The 17,475-nt window shown below is 34.7% G+C and overlaps 1 protein-coding gene across 1 annotated transcript; it reads left to right on the top strand.

Annotated features, from left to right (window-relative positions):
* The first annotated feature begins 7,862 nt into the window (after positions 1-7,862).
* On the top strand, positions 7,863-9,355 carry LOC147280123 (uncharacterized). Its single transcript, XM_086252133.1, has 3 exons — positions 7,863-8,089; positions 8,170-8,583; positions 8,666-9,355. Exons 2-3 carry the CDS (start codon positions 8,269-8,271, stop codon positions 9,353-9,355), a joined length of 1,005 nt encoding a protein of 334 aa, XP_086108259.1. The 5' UTR covers positions 7,863-8,089; positions 8,170-8,268.
* Positions 9,356-17,475: the final 8,120 nt, after the last annotated feature.

Here is a 17,475-nt window from a genome sequence, read left to right as displayed (position 1 = left end):
GACATGTATAGAGTTAATAAATATTATTACACAATAACTCAGAAGCCCGTAATAAAAGTTGTTACGTCCGTCCCAACCATGTGCTAGCGGGCTGCCTTGTGCTTGCAAGGCCTTGCGGTGCACAGAGCTTAGGCCCTTGCGTGTGAGCTGCCTTATAGTGGTTATTTTAATGAGTTTAATGAGTGCATCTACATAGTTTTTTATGGTTATTTTTTAGAATTTTAGTCATTTTGGTTTGTAATTTATGACCTTTTTTTTTCTACCGACTTCTTCGCATATATATTAGTCATTTTGGTACGTAATGCATGTGATGGTTGATTATACTTTTCATATATTGGCGACCCTCAATGTTGGCGGGCTGATAAGTTTGACTGTATATCCCATGATAAAAAATGGTCCAACGCTATTGTGGAAGAATGAGGTGGGGTTGCAAATAAGAAAGAAACGACATATTTGAAACTTGAGAGGTGACTTCAAATTCCATGTTAGTATATAATCATTTTGATATATAATAGGCAGTTCGATCAATATCATTCAACTTTGATAATGACTACGGTGAAAATATCATTCAACTTATATAACAGGCAATTCGATCAATATCATATAACTATTTAAACATCTATATTTTTTTTGTTTATTTGAAATTAAAAAATAGGTCAATTGTTAATTATATTTAATATTGTGAACATTAATTATGATATTTTATTTGTACGATTAAAATTATAATATACCCAAGAAAATAATAGGCATACTTATTTAATAATGTTGTTATTTGAAAAATTAATGCTAACACAAATTTGTAGCCAAAAATTTCAAAAACATGTGAAAAACCATTTTATTTTTACTAAACGAATAAGTGAAACACATTTTCAGCATCATGTCCATTTTAGTAATTATAAATAGCCACAGTAGTTTTACATTACAATTTACCAAACACCTTCATACTACTTTTTGTACTCACAGCACTTTTGAAAATATAGTTTACCAAACACTCAATTGTTTTACTTCACAGCTGACTTTACTTTACAGTTGTTTTACTTCACGGCTGTTTTTCTCACAGCAATCCCAAACTAAGCCTAAGACCAGTTTATCCTCGCCCTTCATGTACGATATAGTATTCCACACGAGTGTATGGCCAGTTTTCCCCTGGGTACTAGTGTGGTGTGAGTTTTCGGTATCAATGTTTGAGATATTAGTTTACATTGATAATTTCAGTTGATATAAATATTCAGCTAAGATTTGATATTTTTCAGTTTGAGTAGCTTTATTGCTTTTCAGTTTAATCAGTATTTATTTTTGAGCAGTTTTATTGCTTTTCAGTTTATTGAGTATTTTTTTTAAATGAAAGACTTTAGTTTAAAATATTTATACAGTTTGTCTATCATTGAGTATGATATTTTTCAGAGCTTGTATTTCCAACTGAATGATTTATTTACAAGAGGCCGGTATATGAGAATTTATTTGTTCATGTTGCATTTCATCCTTTTGAGATCTATCAATATTGCTTTTTTATGAGTTTTCTTATGCATCAGGAAGATTCACGAATTTGAGATGATTTCGAAGGTGGATTGTGAAATGGTTTTAAAACTGGGGGCTTTCAAAGGAAAAATAAGCTCAAAGTGAATGAGTGGTTTATTAACATTTATCTTAATTAATAAGATAACATTAATTATTCTCCTAATAATTAATCACTTAGCCTTGGGTCAACAAGCTCAAGCTTTGACTTTCCAATCTTACTCTATAAGTAAATTAATTAGTTAATTAATCCTACTTAAGGAAAGATTATGTCAAGTGACCATCCCAAATCAATCACTTGACTTATGGGCTTATTGATTGTCCTCATCAATTAGTAACTAAGTCGATCACTAGAGTTCAATGGTCTCCATCAGTATATCATAGTTAAGTGAGCTCACACTAGAGCAATACTGGGATGGGTGACCCACTGGGAAGTGTATTCCCAAGGAAAGATTATGTCAAGTGACCATCCCAAATCAATCACTTGACTTATGGGCTTATTGATTGTCCTCATTAATTAGTAACTAAGTCGATCACTAGAGCTCAATGGTCCTCATCAGTATATCACAGTTAACTGAGCTCACACTAGAGCAATACTGGGATGGGTGACTTACATTGGGATGGGTGACCCACTGGGAAGTGTATTCCCAGTCTTACGCAATAACAAGTATCACGATAGTTGCAATCAATAATTGGACATATTTATCATCGGTATCATCCTTTCCTTTTGGTCTCCCACATACTTGTATGTATGTGACCCTTTAGGTTCTTATTCGATTTGGTAGTAGGATCATAATTAATCTAGAAACACTTTCTAATTAATTGCTCTTTAGACTCTACAGATCACGTTGACACCTATCCATAGTTCATGGCCCCCAAACCAAATAGAATTTAGCCTCGAACCTATTCAATTATGATTACAATACAGTATGGTCCATTCTCTCAACTATGTGCCGGTTATATCCTGTGTATGGAACTCGTGTCAAAATCCATTAATATAATCATATATGTAATTCTGATGCTCTAGCTAGAAACTTTGTGAGTCTTTCTATCCTAGCACATTTCCTTCGTTATGGAATGTAAGAGATTCCATGTTTTACACTCACATGCCTCCATATGTGTGTCAACGCACCCAACGTACACATGTAACTCATGCTTGATTCCATTGGTTCATTTTTTGCGGTCAAAGTATACTAAGCACACACACAAGACATCGGTGATGTCTCTAGTCTGATGACTAATTAGTATCTATCATAACTACAAAGTTCCTATTTGACATGCGGTAAAGCTCCATCTAGGATTCTCCATTAGTCAATTCAGTGGACGTGTCTTCAAGCTCGCACCCACATACCTGCTCCAGTGTCTCTACATTGTGGCTTGAGACTCACCAACCCAGAGTAAGCAAGCGTATGTGGAAGTCTTGACTTATTGGAATGTTAATGCCCAGTTAACGTTACCTTCATTAACTAGGAACATTTAGGAATCTAAGTATCCGATAACACGAGTCTCAATGGCCTCCAAGCTTGTCATGTTTCTTCTCTTAGATTTCTATGGACACATTCATTCACTTATACGATGATCCTAGAGTTTCAGTGTAGTGAATAATACTTATACCTTATTAATGTGTAATACACATTAATTGAAATATCTCTCAAGTCACTTTAACCAAGCTACTTTGGTTAACCAATTGCCATTGGTTTTAAGGCATATTTCCAACACACATGTGGTGGGAGAAATGGTGGCGGAGACTGGTGGTGGTGGTGGTAGTTGTTGTAGTAGCGACCTAGTGGTATTGTGATTAATTGGCAATGTGATGAGTGGATATGAATTATTTATCTTCTGTCAAAATTGGAATTTTGAAAATGACACCAATTTAAGTGCAATTTAAAATTGAAATTTATAGCCCTCAAATCCCAAGTTTTTTTCCACATTGAATTTACAAAATTCTGAGTTAAAAGGAAATTAGAAATTAGAAGTGAAATGGGGTTGGCCTAGTTGGCCGAGGACAATAGCTCCCCCTCTACATACCCGGGTTCTAACCTTCCCCCCTCCCCTGCAATAAAAAAAAAAACCAAGGAAATTAAAACATAAAATTTCTTAAATGATGAGCTTTGTCTAAATTTCAATTTTTTTTTCTCCATCTAAAGACACCATTATGCTTTTCTTATCTTTCCCGTGATAAGAGAGAGAGAAAGGGAAGGAGAGTGGGGCACAACAACCAGCACCGATCTAGATGGGGAGGAGGAGAAGGGACCATTTGACGATGGGCTGGGAATTTGGGGCTCAAGTTAGGGCAGGGGGTTTTCTAGTGCTACCTACCCATAAAGGGGTAGGTAGCAATAGAAGATTGGGGGCGGTTATTTAATACATTTTTAACACCAAATTGGATGGGTAGGTCTTTTTTTACCTTGGTCAAAACAAAAGGTCTCATATTGACACGCTTTCAAAATTGAGTCCCAAAATTTCTAATTAATATTAAGTGCTGCTACACATCCAATTCCTTCTCGCTACACACCCTCGTTATCCAATATGTGAAATGACAATCAAAACCCAATAACAAAAGACCATAAAGGACAAAAAAAATTCTAAATGAAAAAAAAAAAAGAAACAAAAAACTTGGAACCCCTTCAGCTCTCCACCTACTGCCACTCGCCACCACTCTCTTTGCCAGTGGTCGGACCCCACGCCGTAGGCGCACTTTCTCCTCCTCTCTCTCTCTCTCTCTCTCTCTCTCTCTCTCTCTCTTTTCTTTCTCCTTCTCGTTTCTCTTTCTCTTTCTTTGTTTCTTCTCTCTCCTTCTCTCTCTCTCTTTCGCATCCCCCTTGTCGGACGGGAAGGGAGGCTGGCAACCAGATGGGACATCGCTGACCTTCGATCTAGAGGTCGGCGTTCTCGTTTGACAAGGGGGTGCGAAAGAGGAAGAGAAAGAGAAGAAAGAAAAAGAGGGAGAAAGAAAAAGATAAGAAATAGAAACGGAGAGAAAGAAAGGAGGAGGACATGCTCCGACGACGGCGAGACCGGTGGTTGTGTGCAAGGGTGGGGTTGACTATTATTTATTTTTTCATTCTGTATAGGTGAGGGTATTTGATAATATTGTGGGTGTTTATTGAGAAATTATAAAGTAAAAAAGTGTATGAGATGTGTAGTGAGAAGGAAAATGGTGTGCATATAATAACACTCTTAATAATCAGGAGGGAATTGGTTAAAAATTCTAAAGAGCATGTTGACAATTTTCCCACTAATATAACCAAAAAAAATAAAAAAATCTCTATCAATTAACAAAAGAGAAAGAAAATTGATAGAAAATAAAAACACCCAACCACAATCAACAAAAAGTATACAACTTGAAGCCGTAGTAAAGTTAAAGTTATCTACAATTTAATTCAATAAAAAATGGAATGACATGGATGTATCTAGGTACAAATTAAGTAGAATCCCCATTACCAGTACCATTCCACACCCAAGCTGCTATCTTAAAGATCTGGCCAAAGTGCATTTTTGGCACCTGTACTTTAACAAAATTTCCATTTTGGTACAGTTCTTTCAATTTTAAAAAGTCTCATGCTTTCATTATGTTTACAATTGAATTCAAATCATTAATTAAGTTTAAATTATTGACAAAAATATGACGTAACAGAAATATTTTGAATATTTTAAATAACTTATAAGTGAAACTCATTTAACCAAGTGACGTTGCCTAATTACATTTGGACACATGTATTTTTTTCTTAATTATTTAAGTTTTTGCTTTTTGTTTTTTTCATAATTATATTTTATTTAACTTTTTAAATTGTTTATTTAATTATACCGTATTAATCATGAAATGTCTAGAATATCTATTCATATGAATTGTCACGTCATATTTCCCTCTAAAAAACAAATTGAGTTAACAATTTAGACCTAATTACAAATATAATAAAAGTACGGGACTGAAATTACCAAAATTGAAAAATAAGGATCAAAGTGGAAACTTCGTTAAAGTACATGGACCAAAAATATACTTTAGCCTAAAGATTATTTTCTGGTTGTGGTACTTGTGTGTAGACAGTTTTGGGTTTGACGACCCAATACCCGATGAAAACAGAAGCACATAACGAGATCACTGATAACAGAAGGGCAAAAACACTAGCAGCATTAACTGAGCCACTCGGTCTCGCTGTGGTTAGCATAGAACTTCCCAAAGAGACATCTAAAGGAACCCAGTCACAACTAACAGAATAGTGCCCAGAGCCATGCCATGATTTTCCATCAACGGGATACCGGCCAGAATGCTACCGACATCTTACTTGATCCACCAATTGTGAATTGAGCATCCTGCATGAACCAAGTAATGTAGTCATATTAGACTTGTTATAATGTCATGAATGACAAAAAAAAAAAATTGTTACAATGTGGATATTTTACTTGAATATATATAAATATATATATATAGCAGAGACTTATTATAATGCCAATATTTTACTTGGAATCTACATATAATCGAGAATTGTTACAATGTCAATACTTGGAACTATATAATATAAAAGAAACATTATAGCAACTGTCAGGTCTATTTCAAGATACATAAGATGGGTGAAATAAATTTCAATGCTAATGTTTTAAAGGAGGATCAACAGTATAGCACAAACCAATAATCAATCCGAAAAGACTTTTCGTGCAGTAAGTTTGGTTGGCATCATATAAATATTCTAAAAGGTAGACATGTGTTAGATTGCCAAGAAGTTTGTATAAGTAAGAAATCAAAGGTCCTAGATAAAGATTGGACAAACACTTCCGAGGAATTTTGTCTAAGGAAGATACAGAATTTTCAATTAGCAACAAGGCTAGGTAGTGTTGGTCCATAAGCCTCTTAGTTCAACAAGAAACCACAAGAAGAATCCACTCCGCAACCAAATGTCAATGCTAATGTTTTAAAGGATGATCAAAAGTATAGCACAGACCAGTAATCAATCCAAAAAGACTTCTCATAGAGCAAGTTTGGTTGACATCATATAAATATTTTAAAAGATGGACATGTGTTGGATAAGGGATTGGAGCAATCTTGTCTAAGGGATATACAAGAACTTTCAATTAGCAACAAGGCTATGTGTTGGTCCATAATCCTCTTCATTCAACAAGCACAAGAGCAATCAACTCTCCAAACAACTTACACAACATGTACCAAAAATTAGAGGGAAAAACCACAATATTTGGGTTTTATTGAAAATGAATAAATAAATAAATAACTCAATTCCAAATAGCAAGACATTTGAATGCAGCAGGTGAACCTGTTGGAGACGATCCATAGTTCTCAAAGGCCTAGAGAATTCAAAATTAAATGTGCCCTTTTGACCATCAGCAGCATAAGGACTGTCTTCTTCCACAAAACCTGTCATAGGCAACAATAAAAAAATTTAACATTGACAGAAAGAAAACGTGTTTGGGGGAAGGAGGGTTGAGCAGATAATTCATGGTCATCTAATATACACAAACCTTTCCAATGGTGGAACCCAACATATATTGTTCCAAACATCCTTTTGAGCCAAATAACAGGTCAACCATAGTCCAAACCAAGTATCCAACTATTTATCTAGGTTGGAAAGTAATATTTGAATACCAAACCATATAAAAAAGATTGATAATTACCAGAGACAACATTGAAGCTACTGTGCCACCAAGCGCCTTTCCAATCATTTTGCCCACTGGAATCATTCGCTGACAATGGAAGAAGGTAAGCTTAATAATTTGATCACTGAAACTTATTACCTTAATAGAGTAAATGATCTTTTTGGGTTGGGGGAAGGGGAATTACAGTAGTACTATTAGCTATTAAAATGAGGACAAGAGAGGGCAAGATGTCAATGAAGGATAACAAGGTGTAGTTAGGAGCTTTCTTAATGGGAATAAATTATAATGAAATCAAATATTTATCCAAGGTAATAGACAGACCAGAGATATTGTTGAGGTCCTTCGAGATGTTCAAGATAATGAAGGAGAGTAGATCACTTTTTAATATATTCCCATTATGTGGTTGGAACATTGTTGGATATTGCGAAGAGGACAAAGGATGGATTGGCTGCACGTGTAGATATTGAAGTCTTGAATATAAGACATAGTCAACACCCTCGTAGAGAAGGAGATACAACATTTTTTCCCCCGGCAATATTCACATTGAGCAAAGAAGAAAAAACCTCATTTTGCAAAGTGTTGTCTACTATTCGAGTTCCTTATGGATATTCAGCAAATTTGTCTCGATGTGTGAATGTGAATGAGAGAAAATAAATGGGTTGAAAATTCACGATTGCCATGTTTTAATGCAATAATTACTCCCGCTTGCGATACGTGGTGTGTTACCCAAATTTGTCACTATGGTTTTACTAGAGTTGAGTGCAATCTTTAGACAGTTGTGTAGCAAGAAGGAAACTGAGGCATCATTCAATCAACTGAACTCTAGAATTGCATTGACCTTATGTGAGATGGAGAAGATTTTCCCTTCTTCATTTTTTGATGTCATGGTGCATCTCCCAATTCACTTGGCAAATGAAGCTGCTATTGCAGGACCAGTTCAATATAGATGGATGTATCCCATTGAACGGTAATGGTCATTTCCTTATGCTTAATTTGCATTAATTTTAGTTTTGATTCTCTAATTTTTTTTTATGTTAAATATTGAAGGTATTTGCAAACACTGAAGCTGTATGTGCGAAATAAGAGTCGTCCTGAAGGTTCTATTGCTGAAGGTATTTGGTTGATGAGGGTTTATCTTTCTGTTCCATGTACCTTAGAGATGTTGATACCCGTCGTAATCGTAAGGGTCGAAATGCATATGGTATTGGACGTGGAATATGTGGTGGGTTATCAATTTTTGACTCCATAGGCCAATATTTAGGTTCAGGTGAAAATGTGGAGCTTGATCTAAATGATAGGAATCGATGCCACAAATACATTCTTGATAATTGTGATGAAGTAATCCCTTTTAGAAGGCAACATGAGGACTTTTTGAGAGATAAACATCGAAGGAAACGATTCACTAGGCGACAAATCATGGAGATAAGTAAGAAGGAATTTCCTGAATGGTTCAAGAAACATGTAAGAATTCAATTACTAAGTTTCTACATCATGTATGTAATATTAATTTTTACCTAATGTTTCTACATCATTTTTTTCACAGATTCATGCAAGGTTTTATGCTAATGATCCGTTGATATCCGATGACTTGCATTGGCTTGCTAATCCTCCTCGCACACTTGTGACGAAATACAAAAGCCACGCTATTAATGGTTTTAGATTTCGAATAAAATCGGTGGATGATAAGCATAAGAATCAGAATTGTGGTGTATTTGTACCTGTAAATATTCCGAGTGGTGTTGGGCAAGTTAATTGCTATGGTGTTGTCACATATATGTTTCTGGTTAGATATTGTGGTCATACCGAGGCAGAAGATATGGGTCGTTGCGTGATGTTGTTTAAGTGTGATTGGGTTGATAGTGGAAGTCCTAGGGGTATGAAGACAGATCAATATGGTTTTACCTTGGTGAACTTCAATCGATTGGGATTTAGGGATGACCCTTTCATACTAGCTTCACAAGCAAAGCAAGTATTTTATGTTGCAGATTCGATTGAAACAGATTGGCATGTAGTGGTCCGAACGCATCCGAGGGATTTTTTTTATGTATTAGAGGATAAAGATACAATTGACGATTATGTCATACCAAATCTACATGATTGGGTACTTGACAATGAAGATATGCAAACAAGGGTTGGCGTAGAAGTGACACCTTTTGATGAAGCATTACCTTTGTCCACTGAGCTGGTTAATTCAATTGCTGACGATAAGCTTGATGATGATATGGATGCTTAAATTAATTTTTTTTTTTTTGTGTTGTTTTGTAATTAAGATCTCTTATGTAATACTTTTTTATTAGTGAATTTTTTTTGTGCTGGACTAGGTCCCGTGGTTTTTACCTTTTGAGGGTTTTCCGAGTTAAAATATATTTGTGTGTCTATATATTTGTTTTATTTAATTAATTAATATTTATGTAGTATGTATTTGGTGGTGTATATATATATATATGGTTAATTATAATTTATTTAGATGAGTGATAATGAAGAACATATGGACGAGCACCACAATGAGCAGGTTGAGGCTAGATGGTAAGCTATAGTTTGTTTATATAAAGTTTTTATTTATTCTATTATTTACAATATTTTTGTCATTGATGTATATTAATTTGGATTAACATGTAGCATGCCCTAAAGGAGAAAACGTGGTCCTGAAAAGATTAAGTGGGCTGGTAAAGATCATAGGGGTAAAGAGTATTGTGAATTTAGTCCGAGCGGGAAGTGTATTTCTCAAAAGATCCCAAGTTTATATCTTCTGAAGTAAAAGATCCAAATAATGTTCCTCTAGTGTATGATTGAAGATTGGTTGAAGAAGAAACAAAGAACACTTTGTGGGACAGAATACGGGTATCAATTGGGATAAAGATTTGGTAAAAATGCCTGTAAATATTTACATATAATTGTTTATTTTTTATTTTTTATGGATGTAGGGCACTATCACTTTTCGTGATGAGGATTTAGTAAAAATGCCTGTGATTAAGACCATGACTTTGGCCATTGATGAACATGCTTATATAGAATACAAAGCATATTTGAAAGGGAAGTACTACACTGGCAAGACAAGTCAGCGGCGGTTGAGATGTCCCAATAATGTAGATCCTGTGCAGTGGGCGAAGATGGTGGAACATTGGGATAACCCAAAAACTCAAGTGACAACCTTTAATCAAATATTTAATAATACTAATATGTGCAATTATGACTAATTTATATTCTGTTTGACTTTTTAGGAGATAGCTGTGAAAAATAAAGCTAATCGTTCTCAACAAACGATGAGCCATACATCAGGATCGTGGACATTTGAATGTCTTCGTTAAGATTATGTAGTATAGTTAATTTTTTTCATCTTATTGAGTTACAGTTTTATTTAATTAGGGCACAAAAATATATTCTAAATTATTTTTTTTTAATGGTTTAAATTTTTAGAAGAAGAAGCATGGAGTTGAACCCGATCCCGTTACTTTCTTTCGTGTCACCCACATGCACAAAGACATTAGTTGGATTGATGTGCCATTGGAGAAGAGAGGGGTAAATATTATACTAGTTTTTTTTTTTTTCCATAATGTGTATTTTATGTTCTTAAATTTTATTTACAAATTTATCTAAATATTTGTTTATTAGATATCCATGGAGAGTTACGTTGACTCACGAGTTGAGTCTGGAGCGGATGACACTTGTGAACTTCGCACAGAAGTGTATGTTGAGGAGATGGGTCCTGAGAGGAAAAATAGAGTTCGGCTCTATGGACATGGGGTGACACCTGAAATGGTGCCTTATGCTAGGGCTCAATCTAGTACTTCTTCTCAGAGATCATCGAAGACAAGATAAGCTCTGTTGGAGGCACTGTGCCTCGAATGGCAGAAGAAGCATGAGGCTGTGCAGGCTAAGCAGGATGCCCAAGCTGAGGCAATTGAGTTGTTAAAGACTCAGCTACATCAGCAGCAGCAGCAATTGCAGCAGCAACAGATGATGATGTTTATGCAGCAGCAACAACAAGTGATGATGCAGACACAGACACACCCACAGAGCTCGCATCCACAACAGCCTTCTGGCCAAAGTCAGCCCCCACATTCTCCATATGGAATGTTCTCGATGCATCCTATGTACCATATGCCGTTTATGCCTCAGTCACCTTTGCAGATGCATATGTATCGGCCAGAGGTACCTTCTCAGCCATCTCCTGGTGGGTCACATCATTCTACGGGTGTTGGATTTTTCAGATTGCTTTCCGAGAATTTAGGTGATGATGAATTTCTGAGACAATTTGGTCCGCAGGGAGGATCAGGGTCACATTCAGCTTCTGGTTCGGGTTCTGCTACTGGACTTGAGTAGATTATTTTCGTTTGCCTACTTTATCTTATCTTTATTGATGGAACATTATTATTTGACATGTATTCTTAATTGAAAGATTTTATCTTTATTAGTGTATAATTATTATTGAAATTTTTTATATTAATTATTTCAAATATAATTTCATTTATTTTATATATATATATTCAATGATTCTGGCGGTTGTATCCGCCAGGAAAGGATTTTTTAAATATATTTTATTACTTTTCCTGGCATATACACTATCAATGCCAGCGGTTATATCCGTCAGGAAATTATTTTTTTTATATATTTTATTACTTTTCCTATCCGCTATCAATGCCGGTGGTTATATCCGCCAGGAAATTATTATTTTTATATATTTTATTACTTTTCCTAGTGGATATACTATCAATGCCGGTGGTTATATCCTCCAGGAATTAGTGAATGCCGGCAGATATATCCGCCATGAATTACTCAATGCCGGCAGATATATCCAACGCGAATAAGTTAATGCCGGCGGATATATCCGCCAGGAAAATTTTAATGCCTTGTTAGCGTGGAATGATATTCCTGGCGGATTTAGACAGCTGTCCGCTAGGAAAAGTGCTTTGCCTGCAGTTTTAATGCTGGCGGAAACCTTATCCTCCACTGCTTCATAATCTTGGCGGATTTTGCTATTTTTCCACCATAAAATTATTTTTCCTGGCGATTTAATTCTGCAAGGAATAAGTGATTTTGTAGTAGTGACCAAATTTCAAAACTCATCATCACCGTCATTGCAAGAAGAGTTTGGAGGCACTTGAGACATGAAGCCACTTTGAGCATCCTTGGAGGAGTGACAACATCTTGGAGGCTTGGTTTCATCATCTAGTCTTCTCATTTTACTCTTGCTTTAATTTATGTTTCATATTGTGATATTGTTTGTACTTTATATGGCTAGGGAGAAGTTTCTTGATTTGGGGCTAAGGATGTCGTCCTAACCCAACTATGTAATGACTTTGTGATTTGTGATATAAATGTTATTTTGGATATGTATGCTCTTATGCTAGTTTAAAGATTATAACTTGTAAGTGTGAATTTACCACTTGTGCATATGAGAAATGTTGTCATGTAGAAATTAGATATTGGAAACCTTTAGTTTCTAAAGCATGTTGCATAAGAGTGTGGTAATTTAAAAGCATCTTAGTTGGATTGTTTTAATTGCTTGGATTTCTCATCCTTAGAACTTTATGCACCTAGGGTTTGCTATGGCATGAATCTTATGTAGTTAGATATCATTTTGTGATTTGTGATATAAATGTCATTTTGGATATGTATGCTCTTATATATGCTAGTTTAAAGATTATGGCTTGTAAGTGTGAATTTACCACTTGTGCATATAAGAAATGTTGTCATGTAGAAATTAAAAATTGGAAACCTTTAGTTTCTAAAGCATGTTGCATAAGAGTGTGGTAATTTAAAAGCATATTAGTTGGATTGTTTTAATTGCTTGGATTTCTCATCCTTAGAACTTTATGCACCAAGGGTTTGCTATGGCATGAATCTTAAATAGTTAGATATCATTTTGTGATTTGTGATATAAATGTCATTTTGGATATGTATGCTCTTATGCTAGTTTAAAGATTATGGCTTGTAAGTGTGAATTTACCACTTGTGCATATAAGAAATGTTGTCATGTAGAAATTAAAAATTGGAAACCTTTAGTTTCTAAAGCATGTTGCATAAGAGTGTGGTAATTTAAAAGCATCTTAGTTGAATTGTTTTAATTGCTTGGATTTCTCATCCTTAGAACTTTATGCACCTAGGGTTTGCTATGGCATAAATCTTAGGTAGTTAGCCATCACCTTGGTTGGGGTAGTTGATAACATGAATGTGAATGTGACCTAATTCACTTTGGCTGAGGATTATGAGGGAATCTAATATATCTAATTTGACATAATCACTAATTGCATTGTTTGTTACATGAGATTGTTAGTGTGAATTCATAATAACCTCAAACCTTCATCATCATTGATGTTAAAAGGATGGAATCTGTGGCAGTAGGAACTAAAGGATTGAACGAGTTTCAGGCAGAAATTGTAGTCCTCACTAAGGCATAGACATCTGGTTGCTCTTTTAGGATCATGCATCAATGGCAATGAGAGGCTTCTGGTATATGAGTACGTGCCACAAGGGACATTGATACAACACTTGTTTGATTGGCGCGAGAATGGGGTACCTCCTTTCACTTGGAAGCAGAGAGTGACAATAGCATTGGATGTGGCAAGAGGGGTCAAATATCTGCACAGCTTAGCTCAACAAAGTTTTATTCACAGAGATTTAAATCCCTCAAACATACTTCTTGGGGATGACATGAGGGCCAAGGTTGCTGACTTTGGTTAATTTGGTTAATACATAAAGGGATATTATTGCAGCTGGCATCAAAATACAAGCATGTGTATTGGCAAACTCTGTATTGACACTTTTTGGTACTTGATATTCAGCAACATGTAAATGCTTGATTGTAACATTGCTTGTTTATTAAGTCAAAACTATTACAAGGGGATCAATTAAATTTATAGTATTTATGAAACTAGACAAACTCACATCTCCACGAAAAAGTTAAGTACATGTACGGAATCAAATTGTAAGAGAAATGAGCTAAAAGGCTTCCGCCAAAATATATTAGTAGGAACCACAGTTACTGTCTAAATGTATAAATATGAGTGGTTTGGGTTTTGGTCAAATTAGAAACTTAAACTTAAACCCTATATTATATCCTAAATCCTATTGTGTTTTTTTAAAATTTTAAATCCTATAAATTACCCAATACCCTATACCTTAAGACTATAATTCATAGTTGGTAACTTGGTATATAACTATAGAAGCAATTTTGTTCAGAATTTTGGATTGCATGTCAAAATCTGATTGTCAAACAGGAGCTTGTACTAAGTAGTCTGAGAATGCAATTGCTGTTTCGTTTATACACAGTTGCAGTGCGAAATGATTTTTGGCCCAGTGATGAAGTTACCATTTCCTTGAGGTTTGGTTCAAGAAAATGGTAACTTGGATCAACAAAATGGTAACTTACCAATTTTTGACAAAAAGTTACCATTTCTTGAGAAAAAAAAATCAAGAAAATGGTAACTTTGGTCAAGGTTGGGCTTGGTTACCACTTTCTTGATCGAAGTTACCATTTTCTTGATCGAACGATCAAGAAAGTGGTAACGTTTTTTGCCCCACTGATTTGCTTACCAATTTCTTGAGGATTGGTTCAAGAAAATGGTAACTTGGGTCACGAAAATGGTAACTTACCATTTCTTGAGAAAAAGTTACCATTTCTTGAGAAAAATAATCAAGAAAATGGTAATTTTGGTCAAGATTTGGCTTGGTTACCACATTCTTAACTGAGGTTACCATTTTCTTGATCGAACGATCAAGAAAGTGGTAATGTTTTTTTGCCCCACTGATTTGGTTACCATTTTTTTGAGGTTTGGTTCAAGAAAATGGTAACTTGGATCAAGAAAATGGTAACTTACCATTTCTTGAGCTAAAGTTACCATTTCTTGAGGAAAAAAATCAAGAAAATAGTAAGTTTGGTCAAGATTGGGCTTGGTTACCACATTCTTGAACCAAGTTACCATTTTCTTGATCGAACTATCAAGAAAGTGGTAACATTTTTTGCCCCACTGATTTGGTTACCATTTTCTTGAGGTTTGGTTCAAGAAAATGGTAACTTAGATCAAGAAAATGGTAACTTACCATTTCTTGAGGAAATAAATCAAGAAAATGGTAAGTTTGGTCAAGATTAGGCTTGGTTACCACATTCTTGAACCAAGTTACCATTTTCTTGATCGAACGATCAAGAAAGTGATAACATTTTTTGCCCCACTGATTTGGTTACCATTTTCTTGATGTTTGGTTCAAGAAAATGGTAACTTAGATCAAGAAAATGATAACTTACCATTTTTTGAGAAAAATTTACCATTTCTTGAGAAAAAAATCAAGAAAATAGTAACTTTGGTCAAGGTTGGGCTTGGTTACCACTTTCTTGATCAAAGTTATCATTTTCTTGATCGAACGATCAAGAAAGTGGTAACGTTTTTTGCTTGGCTAATTTGGTTACCATTTTCTTGAGGATTGGTTCAAGAAAATGGTAACTTGGATCAAGAAAATGGTAACTTACCATTTCTTGAGAAAAAGTAACCATTTCTTCAGAAAAAGTATCAAAAAAATGGTAATTTTTGTCATGATTGGGCTTGGTTACTACATTCTTGAACCAAGTTACCATTTTCTTGATCAAACGATCAAAAAAGTGGTAACTTGGTTTGAGGCAAGGTTTTGGTTACCATTTTCTTGATGTTTGGTTCAAGAAAATTGTAACTTCGATCAAGAATATGGTAAGTTACCACATCTTGATCAAGAGTTACCATTATCTTGAGGGATACATCAAAAAAATGGTAAAACTTGTTTACCAGTTCAGCAGGTTATCTTTTTTTTTTTTTTTTTTTTTTTTTTTTTTATGTGGAGGCATACAATGCCTCCAGTCATGATAGAAGGTCCCATAATAAGTAGTTGGTTTTCAAAAAAGGGGCTTCAGTTCATGCCTGTTTAAGTATATATGTTTTGCCTTCTCCACCGTTCTCTAGCAGCAGATGCATATGGCTTGGAAGTGTCAAATATCAGATAATTAAATACGTAACAACTAACTGTACCATACCATGTATGTGATCAAACAAAGAAGTAACTATGCACTATAAAGAAACATTTTCTCATTCGACCTACCATATCCTTATTATCAGTAGCAATGCGCGCGGTATTAAATTACTTGGATCACTATATATATTTACATGTAATGGCCAACTTTTGCTGACTCAAAATCATTTGTTTTCATATATACAACATTCTTAGAGGACAAAAAAGATTCTAGCTAGGGTGATCGACACAGAAGCGCGCGAGAGAAGCAGAAGCAGAAGCTGCAATTAATATTAATTTATTATGGGGATTTATGTGAAGATTGAATGACGCCCTTCGCAGAATTCTGGGGGAGGAAAAGGAATTTACTAGACATACTCACAGCGGCTGTGTTTTTGACTCTGCATGTCCTTTGTGTATTTGCGCCGTTTTTCTTCACCTGGACTGCGTTTTGGGTGGCCTACGCACTTGTTGTTATGACCGGTTTAGGAGTCACTCTGTCTTTCCATAGACATCACTACTACAAAAAAGCTCATACATATCAGTAATTTACCGATATCTAAGGCCCCTAAAATTCGATATAGGAAAGCGTGATATCTATTCTCATTGGTTTACATATCAGTTTTGAACTGATATCTATAGAGATTTTTAAATCAGTTCCTTTTTAAAATGCGATATACTTTTCCTTCCCGGATGGTTAAAAACGCAATAAATGATATATTTATAATATATTAAATCGGTATGGTTTTCAGAACAGATATCTTATAAATGAATAATATGAGTTTTAAACGTAGAACTGGTATAAATATTTCCATAGACATCTGTATTGTGTATAATAACGGATATCTTAAATCAAAGTTATATGTGTTTGAATTACGGAACTGGTATATATTGTCTGATAGACATCGGTATTGTTTCTCATAACTGATATCTAATATCTGAATTATATGTGTTTGAATTATGAAACTGGTATAAATAGTGTCATAGATATCGTTATTGTTTTTAAGAACTAATATCGTATATCTGAATTATATGTGTTTAGAGTATGAAACTGGTATAAATATTTTCATAGATATCGATATTAGTGATAAGAACGGATATCGTAAAAATCTATTATATGTGTTTTTATTGTAGAACTGATTTTGAAGCCATGATTTGTATCAGTTTATTTTCCCAAAAAAGATATCTATACTCTATACCATTTCAGTTTCTATATTAGAATTGATCTTATATATTTCGAAATTAGAGTTATGTAACATATGTTTTGATATCGAATTTATGTTTAGAAAATTGATATAAATGGTTAACACCATTGAACCATCTGCTGCATATTTATTTAGTGGCCAATTTACCTGCACAAAGAAGCTAAACAATCCA

The sequence above is a fragment of the Dryas octopetala genome, chromosome 7 (genome assembly GCF_963921425.1).
Source record: "Dryas octopetala chromosome 7, drDryOcto1.1, whole genome shotgun sequence".
Taxonomy (NCBI): domain Eukaryota; kingdom Viridiplantae; phylum Streptophyta; class Magnoliopsida; order Rosales; family Rosaceae; genus Dryas; species Dryas octopetala.
Note: the sequence above shows the minus strand (reverse complement) of the source record. Positions and strands in the feature narration are given on the sequence as shown.